Source organism: Myotis lucifugus, unplaced genomic scaffold, assembly GCF_000147115.1.
Source record: "Myotis lucifugus unplaced genomic scaffold, Myoluc2.0 scaffold_1388, whole genome shotgun sequence".
Classification (NCBI taxonomy): Eukaryota; Metazoa; Chordata; class Mammalia; order Chiroptera; family Vespertilionidae; genus Myotis; species Myotis lucifugus.
In genome coordinates, this window is record NW_005872436.1 from 39,127 (window position 1) to 62,433 (window position 23,307).

Here is a 23,307-nt window from a genome sequence, read left to right on the forward strand (position 1 = left end):
TTGTGGGTTCTGCTGAGACCTGGGGTGATGACCCCACACTAATTAATTAGCATTTCTACTCATAGCCTCAGGGAACTTGGGGTACTGTGTCACCCAGTGGCCACCAGGACGTGCAGTGGTGACTCTACAGGGAACATGAGGATGAGCCAAGGAGGATGCAGGGGCTTCTGCCATCCTGGTACCACCCAGCCTGGGGATGCACTGCTGGCAGGAAACCACGTTCAGTGGGCAGAAGCCACCTTTGATGACAGGTGGCCACTGCATGGCCTTCTCGGCTTCGTGGGCCAGTAGGCTCCCTCTGCCAGCTCCAGTCTGGGCTGGGGCTTCTGCCCTTGCGTCCTCCCGTCACCTCTGACCCCACCAGCCACCACACCACACTCCCCCTTTTCTATGTCCCCTGCATGGGGGACTCTCCACGTTAAACCCATCAAACTCTACTCTTTCAATATGTACAGCATAGTGTAAGTCCATGGTACCACAGCAGAGCAGTTTTTAATAAAAACTTTAAAAAGGAGAAAAAGATAAGCCTGCTAGTTCATATCCACAGCCCACCCCTCTGCCCTAGCTGGTGTTCTGAAATGGATCTGGGGGCCACTAAATACTTTTTCATGACAAACTGCTAGAATCCAGGGGAAGGACCTAGTGCAGACCGAGAGTGCCCTGGTGCAGAGCTTTGTCGGGTGTTTTTGAGATTCTCGATGGCGAGCGCCACCCTAGCTTCTCCCTCTCCCCTCAGCTCGTTAGCGGATTCTGCATGCAGTTCTGTTTACTAGTACTTATCAGTCAATGAGCCTGAGGAATCTGCTCCCAGTTTCATGGGCTGTTTCTTAGTCACTTGCTGAGGGTTCTGTTCAGTGAGGCATCACTTTTGGGGGGAGGGAGCTATTTTTTGGTTATTTCTGAACTTCAGGCCCTTAGGGCTTTTCCTCTCCCCTCCCTGGCCCCAGCACAGCTGTGATGCTGTGTCTATGCAGAATAATGGCCCCCCTCCCCCCCCCCCCCCGTGCTTGGACCCCACCACTGCAGTCAGGGGTGTGGCAATGCCTTTTCTCCTGGTTTTGTTGAAGATGCTGTCTGTGCACTTTTGCTTTTACTCTTTCTTTAAAAAAAATATTTTATTGATTTTTTACAGAGGAAGGGAGAGGGATAGAGAGTTAGAAACATCAATGAGAGAGAAACATCGATCAGCTGCCTCCTGCACACCCCCCACTGGGGATGCGCCTGCAACCAAGGTACATGCCCTTGACTGGAACCGAACCTGGGACCCTTCAGTCTGCAGGCTGAGGCTCTATCCACTGAGCAAAACTGGTCAGGGCTGAACAACTCTTATCAAGGCCACCAGGACCTCTCTTTGCCATCTCCAGTGGTCAATTCTTAGTTCTCCTTATCCTTGACCTTAAACGTCATACGTCCAAAACGGAATTCTTCCAAACCTGCTCTTCCTGCATCGTCCCCCGTCACTGAATGCGGTTCTGTCCCCTGAGCTGCCCCGGGCAAAGCCAGTGTCATCTTTGGCCCCTTTCTGTCGCTTATACCCCACAGCTGACCCATCAGTTCTCAGAACTGCCTTCAAAATATACCCTGTGATACATTAACTCCAAACAATCCCAAAAGGAAAATAAGAAAATAATTTCATTTACAACAGCACCATAAAGAAAACAATATTTAGGAATACACTTAACCCTGGAGGTGAAAGGCATACACTGAAAAGGAAAAGACACCGCTGAGAGAAATGAAAGAAGACACAGAGTAGAAAGACATACGGTGTTCACAGACTAGGAAACCTTAAGACTATGAGACATCAGCACTGCCAAAGGGATCTACAGATTCAGTGCAACCCCTATAAAAAACCAAATGACTTTTTTGCAGAAATAGAAAAATATTTTCTAAAATTCATATGGAAACTCAAGGGATCCCAAATAGCCAAAAACATCTCGGAAAAAGAATAAAGTTGGAGGTCTCAGACTTCCTGATTTAAAAATTTACTGTAAAGCGACAGCAGTTAAAACAGTATGGCACTGGCATAGAGACAGACATATAGACCAATAGAATAGAACTGAGAGTTCAAGAATGGACCATCACATTTACGGTCAAATGATTTCAACAAGGGTGCCAAGACCATTCAACGTGGAAGGAATAGTTTTTACAACAAATGGTGCTGAAAAACTTGGATATCACACACAAAATGATGAGGTTGGAGCCTTACCTCACATTATACACAATGGCTAACTCAAAATGGAGCAAACACCTAAATACAAGAGCTTAAATTATAAAACTTTTAAAATAAAACAAAGGAAAAGCTTCATGACATTTTGAAATGACAATTATTTCTTGGAGGTGACATTAAAAGCACAAGTAATAAAAGAAAAATAGGTAAACTGAACTATATTAAAATTAAAAACTTATCTGCATCAAAGGACATAATTATCAGAATGAGAAGGCAACCCATAGAATGGGAGGACATATTTGAAAATCATATGTCGATAAGAGGCTAATATCTACAATATATTAAGAAGTTCTAACCCTCAACAACAAAATCAAACAACCCAATTAAAAAACACCTGATGCCGGCCTGGCTCAGTGGTTGAGCGTTGACTTATGAACCTAGAGGTCATAGTTTGATTCCTGGTCAGGGCACATGCCTGGGTTGCAGGCTAGATCCCCAGTACAGCATGAGAGAATCATTGATGTTTCTATCTCTCTCTCTTTCCCTTCCTCTCTGAAATCAATAAAGATATTAAAAAAAAATAGGTAAAGGACCTGAATAGACATTTTTCTAAAGAGGACATACAAATGGCCAATAAGACATGAAAGGATGCTCAACATCACTAATCACTGGGAAATGTAAATCAAAACCAATGAGATATCACATCACACCCATTAGAATGGTTATTGTAAACAAAACAAAACAAAAAAAACCACCCAGAAAATAACAAGCATTGGCATGGATCAGGAGAAACTGGACCCTTTTACACTACTGGTAGGAATGTACATTGGTGCAACTAATGTGGAAGACCATACGATAATGCCTCAAAACAGTAAACATTGAATTACTTTTGATCCAGCAATTCTACCTCTGGGAAGTTCTCCAAAATAACTACATGTAGGGTCTTGAAGAGTAATGAGTAGAAATTTTTATATCCATGTTCATAGGACCATCATTCACAACAGCCAAAAGGTAGAAGCAACTCAAGTGTCTATCAAAAGATGAATGAATACATATCTTTTTTAAAAAATTAAATTTACTGCCTGGCTGGTGTGGATCAGTGGTTGAATGTCAACCTATGAACCAGGAGGTCACGGTTCAATTCTGGTCAGGATATATGCCTGGGCTGTGGGTTCAATCCTCAGTAGGGGTCTGCAGGAGGCAGCTAATCAATGATTCTCTCATCATTGATGTTTCTATCTCTCTCTCCCTCTACCTTCCTCTCTGAAATCAATAAAAAGATATATTAAAACAATCACATCAAAATTACAACTAAAATACAGGACAACAATCATTCACAACCGCCTGAAAGCTGGCTGAATGGAAGTCCTACAACTAGAGAAATAAAGAAGAAAGCACATTGAGACTGGTAGGAGGGGCAGAGACGCAGAATGGGCTGGTCTGACACCCATATGTACCATTTTTTTAATCAGAGGGAGACTGTCTTTGTGGAAGCTGGCTGTGAAGACCAATGGGACCCAGCCTCACACCAGACCCCAGCCCAGGGTTCCAGAGCTGGGAAGAGAAGTCCCCACAACTATGGGCTGTAAAAACCAGTGGGGACTGTGGCTGAGTAACATGGAGGCTGCTAGAGACCCAGGTGTTCCTTTTAAAGGGCCGGTGCATGAACTTACTCGAACTCCCAGCACCAGGTGGCTTTGAGGGAACCCAGACACATACAGGGAGGAACTAGATTGTCTGGCATTGGGGCAGGAACTCGGGGGTGGCTTTCTCCTAGACAGAAGTCCTCACAGGGGTCATTGTTCCAGTGCTGGGATCTCCCCTGTCACAGGGCTGACTGGCAGCCATATCTGAGCCTCCATCAGCCCAGAGCACACTGTTTGCTCCACCCTGATGATTTCCTGAAACCCCGCCCCATCCAATTTGCAGCCCCAACCAAGGTGTTTGTAGCAGCTTTTCTAAATGAATGGTCAGTCCTGGCTCAGGCTTTGCTAAAATCTCTCAAACAAGCTGCAGCTGGTGACAGTGTGCCCCAAACCTATCAATAAAAGGCCCAAGATCTGGCACTAGCACCAGCCTGCCTTGCTTCACAGCTGGGCCTCACCTGGGCACCTCCAACCCCAATACAAATAGCAAATAGCAGCCATCTGCAGATCTCTCTGTAGCTCCTGAAGGTTAGCCCAATTAGTGGTTGAGTTTGCACCTCCCTGGAGGCCCTAGAGCAGGGGTCCTCAAACTTTTTAAACAGGGGGCCAGTTCACTGTCCCTCAGACCATTGGAGGGCCAGACTATAGTTTTATAAAAAACTATGAACAAATTCCTATGCACACTGCACATATCTTATTTTGAAGTAAAAAAACAAAACGGGAACAAATACAATATTTGTATTTGCATGTGGCACGCGGGCTGTAGTTTGAGGACCCCTGCCCTAGAGTCAGTACACATGATAGGTAGCTTCAGACCATAGCAGATTACAACTCTTCACATCCACAAGTGACACACTCAATAGGCAGACTCAGTGAGCACCAAAGCCCCACTGAAACAAGTCCTGCTCCATAGGGGTGTCTCCTGGACAAAAGGTCTCCCACTATAGTCACAGTTGGTCCTCATAGCCAATTGGACTGGAGGTCAACTCCTCCCAGAGATGCCAATAGCAATCAAGGCTCAACTACAGGACTGTGCACACAGCCCAAACAGGGGTGCAGCTAGAGTGCCCAGCTCAGGTGACTGGGGAGACTAAGCCACTGGACACCTACTAAACAAGGCCACTCTACCAATTCTAAGAGACAAAGCAGTTCTACCTAATACATAGAAACAAACACAGGAAATCAGCCAAAATGCTGAGACAAAGAAACATGTCACAAATGAAAGAAAGGGAAGCAAGAAAACTACTGGATACAGAGTTCAAAACCATGGTTATAAGGTTACTGAAGGGATTTAACGAGACTTTAAAGGATCTTAGTGAGAATGTCAAAGACATGAAAAAGGACCAGTCAGAAATTAAGCATATACTAACTGAAATAAAGAATAATTTTACAAGGATTCAATAGTAAAGTAGCAGATTCTGAGAATCAAATCAATGATTTGGAATATGAGGAAGTAAAAAAACCACCCAATCAGAAGAGCAAAAAGAATCTAAAAAATGAAGACAGTGTAAGGAACCTCTGCGACAACTTCAAGCATACCAACATTTGCATTATGGGGGTGCCAGAAGGAGGAGAGAGAGGCAAGATATTGAAAATCTATTTGAAGAAATAATGACAGAAAACTTCCCCTACCTGGTGAAAGAAATAGACTTACAAGTCCAGGAAGCGCAGAGAACCCCAAACAAAAGGAATCCAAAGAGGACCACACCAAGACACATCATAATTAAAATGCCAAGAGTTAAAGACAAAGAGAGAATCTTAAAAGCAACAAGAGAAAAGAAATTAGTTACCTATAAGGGAGCACCCATATGACTGTCTGCTGATTTCTCAACAGAAACTTTGCAGGCCAGAAGGGAGTGGGAAGAAATATTCAAAGTGATGAATAGCAAAGACCTGCAACCAAGATTACTCTACCCAGCAAAGCTCTCATTTAGAATTGAGGGTCAGATAAAGAGCTTCACAAATAAGAAAAAGCTAAAGGAGTTCATCACCACCAACCTAGTATTACATAAAATGTTGAAGGGTATTCTTTAAGAGGAAGAAGAAAAGAAGAAGATGATGAAGAAGAAGAGATTAAAAATATGAACAATAAAATGGCACTAAATACATATCTATCAAAATTGAATCTAAAAATCAAAATAAACAAACAAGAAATCTAATGAACAAAATAAACTGGTGAATAAAATAGAATCAGAGGCATGGGAGCATGGAACAGACTGACGAAACTCAGAGGAAAGGGTGATGAGGGGCAGAGCGTGGGAAGGGATTAACCAAAGATCTTACCTATGGACACAGACAGTAGCGTGGTGAAGGCCGGGAGTGGGGTGGGAACCGGGTAGAGGGGGCAAAAAAGGAGGACATCTGTAATACTCCCAACAATAAAAGTTTGATTTTTTTTTTTTTAAAGCATAAATGGTTTGCACTTCTCCTCCCCAACCAGAGGGTAAATAGCTTAAATCAGGGAGACAGGTAACAAAAACTCCATTAGTGCCATCTGCCAAACACACTAAAAAAAAAAAAAATTGTATCACTGGGGTGACATTGGTTATATAGGTTTCAGGTACACAACTCTACGATACATCATCTGTATACTGTATTGTGTTTACCACCCCAAGTTAAGTCTCCTTCCATCACCATTTATCCCCCTCTTTACCCGCTTCTACTCGCCCCCCACCCCCTTCCCTCTGGCAGTCACCATGCGGTTGTCTGTGTTTATGAGTCCTTTGTTTTCTGTGCTCAATCCCTTCACCCTTTTCACCCAGCCCCCAGCCCCCAGCCCTGACAGATGTCAGTCTGTTATCTGTATCCATGAGTCCGTTTCCACTTTGTTTATTTTGTTCATTAGATTCCACATAGAAGTGAAATCATATGGTACTTGGCTTATTTCATTTAGCATAATACTCTCCAGGTTCATCCATGCTGTCGCAAAAGGTAAGATTTCCTTCTTTTCTTTTTTATAGGCACTTGGGCTGTTTCCAAATCTTGGTTATTGTAAATAACACTGCAATGAACATAGGGGTGCATATATTCTTTCAAATTAGTGTTTTAGGTTTCTTCGAATAAATACCCAGAAGTAGAATTGTTGAATCATATGGTAGTTCTATTTTTACTTTTTTGAGGAATGTCCATAATTCTCCACAGTGGCTGCACCAATCTACATTCCCACCAACAGTGCACAAGGGTTCCCTTTTTCCTTTGTAAAAAAAGTGTTTTTATTGATTTTAGAGAGAGAGGAAGGGAGAAGGAGAGAGAGACAGAAACATTTATGAGAGAGAAACATCAACATCCATTGGCTGCTGCCTGCACACCCTCCAATGGGGACTTAAGCCCACAATCAAACCAGTGACTTGGTACATGGGTCGACATTCAACCACTGGGTCACACCGGTTGGGCCCCCTTTTTCCATATCCTCACCCACACTTGTTGTTTGCTGATTTATTGATGATAGCCATTCTGACAGGTGTGAGGTGATATCTCATTTGGTTTTAATTTGCATTTCTCTGATGACTAGTGACGCCATAAGATTTCACTTATATGTGGAATCTAAAAAACAAAATAAATGAACAACCAAAACAGAAACAAACTCATAGATAGAGCAAATTGATGGGTTGCCAGGTGGAAGAGGAATCGGGGGGCTTGGTCAAAATGGTGAAGGGATAAAGAAGTAAAAATTGGGCCTGGCCGGTGTGACTCAGTGGTTGAGTGTTGACCTATGGACCAGGAGGTCTCCGTTCAATTCCTGGTCAGGGCACATGCTCGGGTTGTGGGCTCAATCCCCAGTAGGGGGCATGCAGGAGGCAACCAATCAATGATTCTCTCTCATCATTGATGTTTCTCTCTCTCCTTCTCCCTTCTTCTCTGAAATCAATAAAAATATATTTTTTAAAAAAGGGGGAAAAAATTGGGCCCTGGCTAGGTAGTTCAGTTGGTTAGAGTGTTGTCCAATATGCCAAGGTTGCAGGTTCGATCCCAGATCAGGGCACATATAGGAATCAATGAATGCATGAATAAGTGGAACAACAAATCAATGTCTCTCTCACTCTCTCTCTCTCTTGAATCAATAATAAAAAAAAGCTTTAAAAAAATTGGTATTGCTCTGGCTGGTTTGGCTCATTGGATAGAGCGTCGGTTGACCTGTGGACTGAAGGGTCCCGGGTTTGATTCCAGTCAAGGGCACATGCTTGGGTTGTGGGCTCGATCCCCAGTGAGGGGCGTGCAGGAGGCAGCCGATCAATGCTTCTCTCTCATTACTGATGTTTCTCTCTCTCCCTCCCTCTCCCTTTCTCTCTAAAATCAATAAAAAATATTTAAAAAATTGGTATTTACAAAACAGTCATGTGGATGTAAAGTACAGCATAGGGAATATAGTAATATTATAATAACTATGTATTGTGCCAGGTGGGTACCAGACTTACCAGGGGGATCACTTTGTAAATTATACAAATGCCTAACCACTAGGTTGTATACTTGAAACTAATATAAAATAATATTGAATGTCAACTGTAATTGAAAATAAAAATTAATTTAAAAAAATGGATAAAAAACTGAATGGATAAACAAAATGACATATATATATATACGTACGTGTGTGTATATATATATATTTTTTTTTTTAAATTTTTTTATTTTTATTGATTTTTTACATAGAGGAAGGGAGAGGGAAACAGAGTTAGAAACATCGATGAGAGAGAAACATCGACCAGCTGCCTCCTGCACACCCCCTACTGGGGATGTGCCCGCAACCAAGGTACATGCCCTTGACCGGAATCGAACCTGGGACCCTTGAGTCCGCAGGCCGACGCTCTATCCACTGAGCCAAACCAGTTAGGGATATATATATAATGGAATGTTATGCTAGGTGAAATAAACCAATCACAAAAGAATAAATACCGTATGATTCGCCTTATATGAGGTACATAGAATAATCAAGTTCACAGAGAGAGAAAGAATAATGTCGTTACCAGGGGCTGGGGGCTGGGGTAATGAGGAGTCAGTGTTAAATGGGAATGGGTACAGAGATTCAGCCTTCCTTCCTCCTTTCCTTCTTTCCTCCCTGCCTCCCTGCCTCCCTGCCTGCCTCCCTCTCTCCCTCCCTCCCTCCCTTCATTTATTTTAATTTTTTTTGTTAATCTTTGCCTGAGGATATCTTTCCATTGATTTTTAGGGAGAATGGAAGAGAGAGGGAAAGACAGAGCGAAACATCAATGTGAGAGAAACACATCGATTGGTCGCCTCCAGCATGAGCCCTGACCAGGGCCTGGGTCGGGGAGGAGCCTGCAACCGAGGTACGTGCCCCTGACTGGAACTGAACCCTGGACCCTTTGGTCCGCAGGCTGATGCTTTATCCACTGAGCCAAACCAGCCAGGGCAGATTCAGTTTTTCAAAATGAAAAATGTTCTGTGGATGGATGTTGGCGATGGTTGCACATTAGTGTGAATATACTTCATGCCACTGAAATGTACAATTTAAAATGGTTAAGGTAGCCCAGCCAGTGTTGCTCAGTGGTTGAGTGTCAACCTGTAAACCAGGAGGTTCGATTCCCAGTCAGGGCACATGCCCAGGTTGCGGGCTTGATCCCTAGTAGGGGGTTTGCAAGAGGCAGCTGATCAATGATTCGCCATCATGGATGTTTCTATCTCTCTCTCCCTCTCCTTTCCTCTCCGAAATCAATAAAAAGATATATTTTAAAAAATGGTTAAGCTTGTAAATTTTATGTGTATTTTACCACAGTGAAAAATATGTATCCTGAATCTGACCACTTCTCACCAACTTCACTGGTACCACCCTTAACCAAGGCTCTGTCACCTTGTGTCCCGATTCCTGTCAGAGCCTTCCAGCTTGTCTCTGCTTCTATTCTTGCCACTCTCTAGTCAAGCACTGCCCAAGAGAAATATCATGACAGCCCATATGTAATTTAAAATTTTCTAGTTAAAAAACATTAAAAAACAATAAATTGGGATGGTTGGGTGCAGGCCAGAAGGGGTCAATGGGGAAAAAATAGGGGAAATCTGCAATACTTTCAAAAATAAAGATAAATAAAAAAACAACAAATTGGTGAGATATATTTTATTTAATACAATATAGCCAAAATATTACCATTTCAACATGGAATTAATATAAAAATTATAGCTATCTTACATTCTCATTTTCATACTAAATCTTCAATGTCTTGTGTGTAGTTTATGCTTTAAGCACATTTCAATTTGGACTAACTGCATTTCAGTGCCAACAGCCACATGTGGCTGCTGTGACAGCTGTGCCTATAAGCATTCTTAACACGACGGTCAGAGTAATTCTATTAAAACATAAACAGACTGTGTCCCTCTTTTCGACAAAACTCTCCAACAGCTTCTCTTCTCACTCAGAGTCAAAGCTAAAGTGCCTGTGAGGCCTCTGTAGTGGCTTCACATGCTCCAGCTTTCTGCTTCCTCTCTCTCTCACTCCTCCACCGGTCTCCGCTAGTTTTAGGAGCTGTGCCCAGCTGTCTGGCCTCTAGACTGGCTTCTCTTCTTTTAGTTTCCTGCTCAAATGCCACCTGACCCCCTCTATCCCCTGGCACTCCTAATCCCTTTTTATCCTGATTTATTTTTATCGATGGCCCTTATCACCACCTAACACTCTGGGTGTTTATTTGCTCACTGTCTCACTAGAATATGAGCTCTAAGAGGACATGAATTTTGTCTACTCTGTTCATTCTCTATTCCTGGTGCCTAGAATAGCACTTGGTACCTATGAGGAATGCAACAAAAACGAGCTGGATGAATGAATGGTGAGCTCGGAAGGGGCCGTGGGGTCTGCTCACTGGCCATCAGGCCCTATCATGAGTGGTGCTGGACCTCATGACGGCAGCTCAGAATCCCTGCTCACGTCCCTTTTCACCCACCCCACCTTAGTCAGATCAAGCCCAACCTCCTCTAAGAAACCTTTCTTAATGTCTCTAATGGACACTGACTCTGCCGGGCCCCTCCCATCCTCAATAACTTACTGAGCATCGATTACAGGGTGGAAAATGTACAGGCCTCCGTGGGCCGGACCAGGCGGGCTCCGGCTGGCTGAGGGGCACATGCTGCCACCAGCTCCAGTGCCCTCAGTGTGAATGTGGGCCCTATAATGGCAGGGCTGCTGATTTAACGGACTCTTGCAATCATGAAGCACATAATTCAGAAAGACCAACAGCACATACAGCTTGTCACACCAGGAAGCAAGGAAACAATCCAACATGGCTATGGTTATGTCCAACGAACATATGCCAACCTGAAAAAGCTCCCTCTGGTCACAGACGGACTTAGGGTAATATCTGTCATGGACTGAAACACATCAAGTTGCTTAAATCTGCAAGTTCATAATTATACTAAAAAGTAAACATAAAAAACAAATTGATCACATTTAGAGGATACTAGACGAACAACTCATTATTATTTTTTAGTTGTTGTTAAACCTCACCCGAAGATCTTTTTTGTCTATTGATTTTTAGAGAGAGTGGAAGAAAGGGAGGATGGAGGGGGGCTTGGAAGGGGGGGGAGAGGGAGACAGAGAGAGACAGAGAGAGAGAAAGAGAGAGGGAACACTAATGTGAGAGAGACACATCGATTGGTTGCCTCCTTCACACGCCCCGACTGGGGCTGGGGATCAAACCTGCAACTCAGGTACATGTCCTTGACTGACTGGGAATTGAACCTGTGACCCTTCGGCTCATGGGTCCACACTCAAAACCACTGAGCAACACCAGCCAGATTCCAACTCATCATTTTATCTTATTTTTAAAATAAGTTTTTATTGATTTTGGAGAGAGAGCCAGGGAGAGACAAAAACATCAAAGAGAGAAAAACATCATCGATTGGCTGCCTCCTGCACACGCCTCCTGGGGATCAAGCCCACAACCCAGGCCTGTGCCCTGACTGGGAATCGAACTGGTGACCTCTTGGTGCATGGGTTGATGCTCAACCCCTGAACCACACTAGCTGGGCCCAACTCATCATTGTAACTGGTGAAGAACAGGAAAGAATAAAAGATTTATTTTCCCTTTTGTATATGAACTGTGCCTCAGGGTCCCTAAAAAATTGATGAGGGGAGATTTCCTTTACAGGATTATTCCAGCTGACAAACAGAAGGGATGACAGAACTGGAGTGCTGCCATCCTGCAATCCCTAATCAATGAGTGGATCTAGGCAACCCTAACAGCACACGACAAGAAGACCAGGTGTCGTCTATCTCTTGGTGGAAGTACCCATCACCTCAATCCTCTCTATGAGAAGACTTGTCCCCCAAACACAAACAATGGAACCTGAATTTGTTCTGGATTTTACTACTTAACCACCAACTTACAGGAAATAGGAGAATGCAGTCAATGAAAACCACTTGGAGAAGCTACAGCACAAATGACCCAAATTCCATAAAAAATACTGAGAGAGAGAGGGAGAGAAAGAGAGAGAGAAAGAAATCTATAGATAAAAAGGAGTTTAAAAGATGTATTAACTAAGCGTGATATATGACCTATGTGTACTTCAATTCCAATAATTGAACTGTAAAAAGTATATCTGCATTTGGGGAAAGGTGAATACAAGTATTTCATATTCAGGAATTCTTGTGAATTAGGTTGATATAATAATTGCAGTTAAGTCTTTAAAAGGGAGCCGGGGATCGAACCTGTGACCCCTTTCTTCAGTCCACCAGCTGACACTTAACCACTTAGCAAACTAGCCAGGGCAAAGGGGGTCTTATACTGTAGGAATCTCAGACTGAAAGACTGACGGGAGAAGCACCAGGTAAATGAACAGTGTGGCCCTCAGTGCAGCACAGGCTCACAGGGAGGCAGGTCCAGCCAGCAAAGGCTTCTCCTGTGCGGTGGGACTTGAGGTGGGCAGGTGGGAACGCTCAGGACTGGGGTGTGTGTGACGTGGTGCAGAGGCCTGTGGCGTCAGGTAGCGCATGGGTGGCTGCACACCTGAGACCACCAAGGCGGGTCAGGCTCTCCACCCCACACCCAGCAGGGATCCTCCCTGCCCAGGCCCATGGCGGGCACCACAGCGCTGCCTGGGCTCCTCTCCTGGCCCTGACCCCCCCCCCCCCCCAACAGCGCCCTCTCACCTCTGGGGCTGGATCCATGACGCTGGCTTTCCTTCCTGCGCTGTTGTCACCTGGCTGCTTAGATGATGTTTTCAGGAGGAAGTCAGCAATCTTCTCAACCAAGAAATCGCGGTCTTTAAGGTTGGCAAACAGGAAGGTCATTTTGTTCTTGGTGCTAATAGACAAAGGGCTGGGCAGGACACTGGAACTGTCGGCTTTTTCGACAATGGTCACCTGGGAAGGCAAAAACACTGGTGTCTGTGTCTTGCCATATAAAGACAGAAAGGTTCTGTGACCGTGGCAGCAAAGTGGCCTCAGGTGGCCCTCTCCGGGGAGGGTGCGGTGATGAATGGGGGCACTCGGGCCCACTATGATCTGTTCTCACTCTGTTGCCTGCTGCTGTAAGTTCCATGCACGTCTAAATCTTGTTTTTCACCCATCAATCACACAGCCCTGCTGGTCTGTCATGAGGAGGGTGGGCCTAGCCACTGGCCCTTCTAAGGCAGCTCAGAATTCCTGCCTTCATCTGGGCGGGGTCCCTCTCCCTCACTGTCCACGTTTCTCACTGCAGTCAAAGGAGAACAGGTCTCCACCTCTTACAAGTGACAGCCAACTCCCAACGACACTGCTAGAGCCGGAGCCACAGCCCAGGCAGACGTCAGAGAGGAACAGTGAGGCGGCCTCTGAGAATGGCATGGTGGGGTCAATGCAGGGTCAGCGTCCTCCGAGCCTAGCCCAGCAGGGCTTTGCCACAGCCCCACTGCAGTCTGGGAAGGCAGGACTGAGGGGCATTCCCAGCAGAAAGGCTTGGATCCTTCCTGAAGTTTCCTTACGTACTAGAGTGAGCTCTCCTGGCCAAAGCCCCACTCCGTCTGCCCATGAGGCCAGGTGACCCCTGGGGACCAATCCTGTGCAGCCACTCTCAAGAGGCTGTGTCCATCACTGAATGCTGAGGGGCCAACCAGGAGAGGCAGGGCAGAGCTGGTGGGGCCGGGTGCTCACCTCCCGCAGAGGTATGATGAGGTGGCAGCTGTCCTCCTCCTTGCTGGCAAAGCAGATGTAGTTGCTGGAGATGAACATCTGGCCGGGGATGTGCAGCTTGTTGAACGGAGTCCACAGGGTGCAGCTTGTGTGGCCGTCCAGGCGTTCGTCCCTGGGCAGCCGGAACATGGCCCGGTAGTACTCGTTTTTGGCTCGTGCGTCTAGGTCTCTGGGGATGGGAGGGGAGGGGACAAAATTTGGGTTTTCAAATTGGATTTGGGCTCTTTGGGGTCCTCCTGTGAGCAAGTCATCCCAGGGATCTCAGAGTTCTGTGAAACATGCGCCTTAAGTGGCCAAGTAAAATGTGGGACATTCGTGTGACCAGCAGGGGAGTGGTCGGAAAACAGCATGTCCCTGAGACTTGCCAGCTCTGGGAGGACACCTGGAGGCTGCGGGGTGTGGCTCGTTGCTTGCCCAGGGGGTTCCGTATCCATCCTGCTGCTTCTTACTAGAAAGACCCAGACCATCTAGAAACCTAGACAAGGACCTCCTGACAGGCATGATGCTGTTGCTTGGTATGAAGTGCACACCCGCCTGGCCCATGGCTGTGTGAGCTGGGGGCCGGTACCCTGCTCCTCCCCCCTGCGGTGGCTTTGTCCTGGAGACAGTCCAGCAGCCTGAGCAGGGCCCGGCAAGCACACCTGCTGGACAGTGCCAGGGACTGTCATGTCCTGGCCCTGCTTGTTTTCTTTCCAGAAGGTTCCAAAAGACACCCTGTCACTTGTATCAGGAGAGTGACATCTTTTGACAGTATTCTGGTCCTGAAGGCACACCCGATTCTGGGCCTAGGCCACGGTATCTGAGCACGCGGGTGTGAACTGGCTGTGGGACCCAGGGGTAGCCTTGCGGGTGTCCCGTGAAGCTACAATGGAGGAGTCAACAGAAGTGCTCCAGAGGGGCTGGCCACCAGTATCTGCCCTTTTGTCTACCAATTCCCACAGAGTGGCAGAGACCTCAAACCTCCAGGCCAGGGCCCCAAAGCTACAACAATGCAGAGGGTAGGAGGGGCCACTGGCCAAGGGGCACAGAGAAGAGCTGTCAATCTTGGTGGGGTGGAGGTAGTACGCCATCCAGAGCGGCCTCTGGGGGCACCCTGGCTGAGTTGGTGGGGAGGACAGGCTGTCAGCCAGCTGCATCTGGCTTTCCTGCTCACTTGCTGAGGGAAGTTGGGCAAGTTACTCAACCTCTGTGCCTCAGCTTCCTGTCTGAGACTAAGGAGTGTGTGAGACCTCCCCATCACAGGCTGGGAGAAGGAATGTGCCTCCTAGGACAAAACTCTCTCGAATCTCTCGGTGCCCTCCCTGCAGCTACACCTTTACCTCCCCTTCCCGAGTGTCCCCCCACTCTGGGCCACGCACCGCTTCAGAGCAGAGATGTTCCTGTGTGGCTGGGCAGGTCTGGGCGGCGCCTTGTCCTCCAGGAAGCCCTCGTTGTCCAGTAGCTGCCGCATGGCCAGGTTGGCCAGCTGCTCCATGAGCTTGAAGGTCTCGCCGATGTTGAGGAACATGGAGAAGAAGAGCTCCTGGTCTCGGGTGTCCACGCGAATGCTCTCGGGGAAGAGCAGGGTGGCGTTCTTCTCTAGTCCGGTGACATCCACCCACTGCACCACGAGGGTCACTGGACGCCGGTGGGGACAGACACACCACCACTGGGTCAAATGGGCTGGAGGGTCAGGCAGGGCGGGCTCCCGCTTCCCACCCGCACTGGGGGAAACTGTACTGAGCAAGCCCCCCTCCCCCCTGCCCCGCCCTCCCCGTGCCCGAGCCTCGCTGTGCTGGGACGCACGCCACATGGAAAGGCAGGGCCATTGGGACGGAGGAAGCCCTGAGGCTCTTTGTGGGGTAAGGTGCAGTGCAGGCACCGCTAGCTCTGGGGAGTCTGCCTTGTGTCCTGAGGCCAGGGCTTTCCCCAGGGAGGGACCTGCAACACCAGGGCACAGAGTCACCTAGAGCCCCTCACGGACACGTGTGCCCTTGAACACTTGCCCTGAAAGAGGCCCCATGCAGAAAGTCACTATGTGAAAAACCCTATCAGTGGACACAGGCAGGACAGGAGTCCCCGAGAGCCAAGTGTGTGCCTGGCTCAAGTCTGGGTGCTCCTGTCACAGGGTGCTGAGGTGGCACTTGGTTTGGGGGAGACGACCTGTTGGATGTGTGGGAACAGAATATCTGGGGGCTGAGAGGAAGGAGATCCCTCATGGACTTGGATAGTCTGAAAGGTAATGGACTTTCTAGAGGTGAGGTCAGGAGGGGAGGGCCAAAGAGCTGAGGAAGACGGGGCCAGCTGGGCAGCTGGGGGGATGCCGGGCGCCCACGCTCACCTTCCTTGCCCAGCAGGAAGGAGTAGAAGCACAGGTGATTGACAGTCAGGTAGAGCCAGCCCTGCCTGGGCACACGACCCTTCCAGTAGCTACAGGAGTAGTAGTTGACTAGCTTCTCCCCCTCGGGCATCCCGAACTGCTTCCGCATCTTCAGCTCAGCTTCCTTGAACTTCCCGGGGTCCTCATCGCCCTGGGGCTGCAGGTTCTTGTTCTCTTCAGCTATGATGCCCTGGAAGAGAACAAGGGGACTGGTACCTGGAAGGCCCAGGGTTCCCACGGCCAGGACAGGCAAAGGCTGGCACAGGGAGGCCCGAGGATTCAGGTGGTGGCACCGAGGATGCTGGCCTAAAGGCCACAGGCTGCGCTAGGCCGTCAGCTGCTCTGGCAGTGCGTGGTCAGACCGACGCTGCCCGTGTGACTGGCATGCTCCCCTAACTCCCTGAACTACTATGGCACAGAGCAGTGACTTTTTACATAAACATCTAATTTTATGTAAAATTTCTAAAAAATGTATCAGTAAAAAATACACAGAGAAGAGCATATTTAGTGAACAGGGACTCTGCCTCTTACTCCACAGCCACTCTCCTGGTTTCCTTCCAGACATGCAGGCATTGATGCACACACGTGCGGTTCTCTTTCCCTCATTCTTTACCCGAATGGCATCGTGCAGTAACACTGTACTGTGAGGTGCTTTCCTTATGATGATGTCTTGGGGAAGTCCTGTATTTGATCCCCCTTCCCACCCCACATACCAGGGATTTCCTGCTCTTGCCCATGCCTACAGACTAGACACAGGGCCCAGGGCACATCTATGCCAGCTGCATCCTGCCTGAGTCTTTACTGGGCTCAGAGTACCTGGAGATATCACTCTGGGCCACAGGGCCAGTTCAAGGCCAGTGCTTGTGGCCCCACCGGTGAGGTATGCTCTGATGCCCTCTCAGTACAGCCACACTGCAGTTGCCATGACTTTCATCTCTCTCTCTCAAGCTGCTTCTGGCGTTGCCCTGAACCGTTCCTGTAGAAACTGGCTCTGGGAAATGGGTCCGGCAAAGCTCTCTCCTCATTATTAAGGTCCTGCTTTTGTCTCTGCTGCCTGGATTCTACCTACTGGAAGCGCAAGGTGGGCTCTGGACAACCTGTGGGCCACCACTGGCTATCCTGCCCCTGGGGCCACTTTCCTGGGTCTCAGCCAGCAGCCGCTGCTCCACTCTCTCCAGCTGCACCTGGGTGACCCTGAATGCTCTCATTCTCCACTGGCCCCTACTCATGAGTAACCCTCCCCACCAATGGGAATGAGCCAGTCTAGCTCAGGGCTAGGGCTTTATATTTATTGGTGGATATCGCTGGACTGTAAAAATCACTGAATAAACTTTAAATTCTTTTTTTTAAAAAATCTTTATTGCTCAGATTATTACAGTTGTTCCTCTTTTTTCCCCCAATAGCTCCCCTCCACCCAGTTCCCACTCCACCCTCTGCCCTCATCCCCCCCCACTGTCCTCATCCATAGGTGTACGATTTTTGTCCAGTCTCTTCCTGCACCCCCACACCCCTTTCCCCCCGAGAATTGTCAGTCCACTCCCTTTCTATGCCCCTGATTCTATTATATTCACCAGTTTATTCTGTTCATCAGATTATTTATTCACTTGATTTTTAGATTTACTTGTTGGTAGATATGTATTTGTTGTTCATAATTTTTATCTTTACCTTTTTCTTCTTCTTCCTCTTCATAAAGAATACCTTCCAGCATTTCATATAATACTGGTTTGGTGGTGATGAACTCCTTTAGCTTTTTCTTATCTGTGAAGCTCTTTATCTGACCTTCAATTCTGAATGATAGCTTTGCTGGATAAAGTAATCTTGGTTGTAGGTTCTTGGCATTCATCACTTTGAATATTTCTTGCCACTTCCTTCTGGCCTGCACAGTTTCTGTTGAGAAATCAGCTGACAATCGTATGGGTATTCCCTTGTAGGTAACTTTTTCTCTTGCTGCTTTTAAGATTCTCTCTTTGTCTTTTGCTCTTGGCATTTTAATTATGATGTGTCTTGGTGTGGTGCTCTTTGGATTCCTTTTGTTTGGGGTTCTCTGCGCTTCCTGGACTTGTAAGTCTATTTCTTTCACCAGGTAGGGGAAGTTTTCTGTCATTATTTCTTCAAATAGGTTTTCAATATCTTGCTCTCTCTCTTCTTCTGGCACCCCCATAATTCGGATGTTGTTACACTTGAAGTTGCCCCAGAGGCTCCTTACACTATCTTCATATTTTTGGATTCTTTTTTCTTTTTGTTTTTCCGGTTGGGTGTTTTTTACTTCTTTGTATTTCAAATCTTTGACTTGATTCTTGGGATCCTCTAGTCTGCTGTTGGATCTCTGTATAATATTCTTTATTTCAGTCAGTGTATGCTTAATTTCTAGTTGGTCCTTTTTCATATCCTCGAGTCTCACTAGACTTATTGAGGGTCCTACTAAATTTATCAGTGGTTTCTAGAAAATTCTTGAAAAACCTTATAACCGTGGTTTTGAACTCTATATCCAGTAGTTTGCTTTCCTCCATTTCTGTCATTTGTGACCTGTTTCTTTGTCTCCGCATTTTTTATGCTTCCCCGTGTTGATAGAGTGGCTTTGTGTGCTAGGTGTCCTATAGGGCCCAGTGGCTCAGCCTCCCCAGTTACCTGAGGTCGACACTCTTGGTGCACCCCTTTGTGGGCTGTGTGCACATTCTTGCTGTAGTTAAGCCTTGATTGTTGTAGTTATCACTGGGAGGAATTGACCTCCAGGCCAATTAGCTGTGAGAATCAGCTGTGTCTACAGTGGGAGAACTTCTGTGCTGGAGACACCCTTCTGGGGCAAGACTTGCTTCAGTGGGGCTTTGGTGCTCACTGAGTCTGCCCCCTGAGTGTGTCCCTTATGGATCTGAGGAGTTGTAATCTGGATGGTCCCACTCTGACCACTGGGTACACTGGCACTTGGATCTCTAAGGAGGTGCTAGTTTAGCCTCTGCCTGAGGCTACCCAGCAGGAGCTATGGAGAGATCTGCAGATTCCTCTTCTTTGTTTGGGATTTGGAGGTGCCCAGATGAGGCCCAGCTGTGAAGCAATGCAAGCTGCTGTGGGGCCTTGGGCCTTCTTTTGGATGTTCTGGGTCTCTCTGACCCAGCTGCAGTTTGTTAGGTAATTTTACAAAGGGCCTGGTCATTCATATGCAAAAGCCTCTGCGCACAGCTTGGGTGGGGCGGGGTCACAGGGAATCAACAGGGCAGAGCAAACAGCTAAGGCTGATCCTCAGCCCTGCCCTAAGAGGCCCCGGGTCTCAGTGTCCCGTGGTAATCGCTGCAAGCACCTCTGAGAGAAAGCCGCCCTTGAGTTCCGCCCGATGCCAGATAGTTCAGTCTGTCCCTGTATGAGTCTGGGTCTCCAGAGACTCGCCCGGAACTGGAGTTCAGAGCAGTCAGAAGCTTGTGTCTCCCTCCTGATTGAAAAAGACAACCGTGTCCTCAGTTGCCAGCCCTTTCTGCGTGCGCCTCCGTACCTCTGCACTTTACTTCCGCACCTCCTCTGAGTCTCAGTGTGCTTTTCTCTTTCCTTCTAGTTGTAGAATTTCCACTCAGCCAGCCTTCCTGTGGTTCTGGATGATGTCCGTTTTGTCTTTTAGTTGAATTTTTGAAGTGGTTGTGTGAGGCAGCAATTTCAGGTGTTTACCTATGCCGCCATCTTGGTTTCTCTCTAAACTTTAAATTCTTGATTCCATGTCTTTCATAGTTTTAGGCATCTTCCTTCCTGAGTCTTGGTTTAAGTTATATTATACTAGAGGCCCGGTGCACAAAATTGTGCACCAGTGGGGTCCCTAGGTCTGGCCTGTGGGATCGGACTGAAACCGGCTTTCCAACATCCCCCAAGGGGTCCTGGGTTGCGAGGGGGCGCAGGCCAGGCTAAGGGACCCCACTGGTGCACGATCAGGGCTGGGGAGGGACGTGGGAGGTTGGCCAGCCGGGGAGGGACCGTGGGAGGGCTCCAGGGCATGTCCAGCCTCTCTTGCTTAGTCCCAATTGGCTGGACCCCAGCAGCAAGCTAACCTACCTGTCGGAGCGTCTGCCCCCTGGTGGTCAGTGCACATCATAGCGAGCGGTTGAGCGGCCTTAGCATATCATTAGCATATTATGTTTTGATTGGTTGCACAGGACACTTAGCATATTGGGATTTTATTATATAGGATGATAGGTCTAATAATGGCCCCAAAGATGTCCACACCCCAACCCCCAGAACCTGGGAAAATGTGACCTCATAGAGCATAGGGGCCTCTGTAGATGTGATTAAATAAGGTTCTGAAATGGGCAGCTTATCCTGAATTATTTGGGTGGGCCCATTATAATCAAGGGTCACAGAGGGCATAAGATAGGGGGTGTGTGACATTTGAAGATGCCACCCTGCTGGCACTAAAGATGAAGGAAGGGGTCAAGAACCAAGGAACACAAGTGAACCCTAAAAGCTGGAAAATGAACGCATTCTCCCGAGCCTCCAGAAAGAAGGGAGCCCTGCCGACACCTTGATTTTAGCTCATAAGACCCATTTCTTTTCTTTTTTCTAAAAAAAATATTTTTATTGATTTCAGAGAGGAAGGGAGAGGGAGAGAGAGCTAGAAACATCAATGATGAGAGAGAATCGTTGATTGGCTGCCTCCTACTGGGGATTGAGCCCACAACCTGGGCATGTGCCCTTGACCGGAATCAAACCTGGGGCCCTTCAGTCTGCAGGCTGACACTCTACCCACTGAGCAAAACCAGCCAGGGCTTGTCTACCTTCTTAAATTTACTGGTTTAAAGCTATTTATAGCATTATCTCTTTTTCTTTAAATTCTGCTTCTATATAGGTGCTTGTCACAGTCCCCCACAGGTGCTGCTCACAGACCTTCACGGCTGCTTGCTTAGAGGAGGCTCCTGCCGCCCTGGATCCCTCCACCATGGGCTTGTGGGTTCTTTGGGGTCTGCTGCTCTTCCTATAGTTCCTTTGCTCTCTACGGAATTAACTTCTACCCTTTGTTGTTTCCTTATTTCTAATTTCCTGGTTTCTCTGGAATTCTCACTTACTGAGTTGGACACTTGGCTCATTAATTTCTGCCCTTTGTTCTTTTATGTGAGGTTTAAGCCTTTACATTCTCTACTCTGTACTGCTTTGCTGCATCCCATCAATTCTCAGATGCAGTAGTATTTCAATTATCATTCAGTTCTAAACTATTTTCTATTTTCCATTTCATCCCATGAGTCATTTAGAACCTCTTCTCCTATTTTGTAGATTGGTTTGTTTGAGTCTGGCATATAGGAAGCATTTAAAAATGTTGCTGTTATTGCCCTAGCCAGTTTGGCTTAGTGGACAGAGTGTCAGCCTGTGGACTGAAGGGTCCCAGGTTCGATTCTGGTCAAGGGTACATGTCCAGATTGTGGGTTTGATTCCTAGTAGGGGGTGTGTAGGAGGCAGCCGATCAATGATTCTCTCTCATCATTGATGTTTCTAGCTCTCTCTCCCTCTCTGAAATCAATAAAAAACTATTAAAAATAAATAAAAATGTTGCTGTTATTATCATTGTTAGAGTCTAGCTCTCTGCCTGTTTCCCTGGAGCTAGTAGGCAACACAGGTCCTGCCTTGAACTCCAAAGTGCTCAGAGAAGAGCTGAGGAGCTCTTTATGTCTTCTGCCAGGTCTAAAAAGTTGTGGTGTAATAAAGTCACAAGGGCAAACTCAGCACCATGAAACCGTGATCCAGTAAGAGCCCTGCTAGGAATCTAACCTAAGGCAATAATGGAACAGAAAGGAAAACAAACATACATTCAGATAAATGCTCATTATCATGTTAATTACCCGCAAGAGGAAACAACCTAAATATCACCATGGTATCTAGTTTTACATGTTGCTACAATTCTCATAATTATTATTTTGATAGCTGTAAGATAGTCCACTATGTACACCACCTGTGACTTACCCAGTGCCCCAAATATAAGTGCTCAGCACAGGACTCACATAGAAAGTGCCAGTAAATGCTCTGCTCTCGTTTCATCACTCTTGTTCTGCAAAGGAGAGTGTGGCTGTTACCCTGACCATAGGTCTGGGGGGCACTGCTCAGTCTTTTTGTGACAGTGTTGCGGGGACATCCTGACACATTTGCCATCCTATATAATAAAAGCCTAAAATGCAAATTGTCCCCTCAGGTGGTCGTTTGACTGGGAGACCAGGAGTTTGACCGCTCACTATGACATGCGCTGACCACCAGGGGGTGGCATGGAACATGGTGGGTGTTGGTGACACAGCGCCCGGGCAGGGGGCTGTAACCTCTTGCCCGGCTACCTGGGGGTGGGGGTGATGGGGACAGAGGTGCGGTGAGAATGCGGGGTGTCCACCGAGTTTGCTCTCACTCCCCCGCTACCCTCCCCTGGGATGCCAGGGCTTGTGCACTGCTGGAGCCCCCACGCTCAGGTACGGGGCGCCCGCACCTGCGTGTGCACGTGAGCGGCCTCTTCCAGTGAGCCAGGCCGCTGGGGCCGGTCGGGCTCCCTGTGGGTTCACACAGGAGCCGGTGTGCGAGGCTGGCCAGGAGAGAGTGCACTGCCCGTGCGCTTCTGTGCAGTGCCACTGGGCAGCCAGAGGCCCACACTGCGCCCCGGCCTGCAGCATCTGGCCGCGCTCACTGCATCTCTGTGTGGGGACACGGGTGCCGTGACTCAGGCAGAGGGGGGCGCGTGGGGGCCCAGGTGCTGCCCAGGGCCCAGAGGCCAGCTGGGAGCTGCCCTTCCATGCCAGACGCTCACGCTTTGATCACAGGCCAGGTTAGGGACCGCACCTGTGCACGAATTTCGTGCACTGGGCCTCTAGTTCTGCACATATGAATAAATACACTGCAGCTCCCTCCCTAGCCTTCCCCGCGGACATGGCAGCGCCTCGGTCTCGCTTTTTCTTATTTTCCCCCCCTTCCCCTTCCTTTTTTCCCCTCCTTTTTTCCCTTTCCTCCCTTTCACCATTTCCTCTTGGAGGCACTTCCCCCAAAAAACAGGGGCAGAGCCGGTCTCCCTCCCCACCTCTCCCCG

At 47.6% G+C, this 23,307-nt stretch overlaps 1 protein-coding gene across 10 annotated transcripts in view; it reads right to left on the bottom strand.

Moving 5' to 3' along the window:
- The window catches only part of TBC1D9B (TBC1 domain family member 9B), a 61,309-nt gene extending 39,001 nt beyond the window's left edge, over positions 1 to 22,308 (bottom strand). For 6 of the 10 annotated variants that reach the window (XR_002827483.1, XR_002827482.1, XM_023748428.1 and 3 more), the window contains exons 1-5: positions 22,209 to 22,308; positions 16,242 to 16,470; positions 15,280 to 15,538; positions 13,883 to 14,090; positions 12,902 to 13,114 (exon numbers count right to left, since the gene is read on the bottom strand). Coding sequence is in view for 8 of the 10 variants with exons in the window: in XM_023748428.1 (XP_023604196.1) it covers positions 12,902 to 13,114; positions 13,883 to 14,090; positions 15,280 to 15,538; positions 16,242 to 16,470; positions 22,209 to 22,283 (984 nt within the window). In the remaining 2 variants the exon portion in view is untranslated. The remainder of the gene's footprint in view (positions 1 to 12,901; positions 13,115 to 13,882; positions 14,091 to 15,279; positions 15,539 to 16,241; positions 16,471 to 22,208) is intronic. The other 4 variants (XM_014449740.2, XM_014449738.2, XM_023748429.1 and 1 more) reach the window with 2 other exon arrangements.
- Between the last annotated feature and the right edge of the window lie 999 nt (positions 22,309 to 23,307).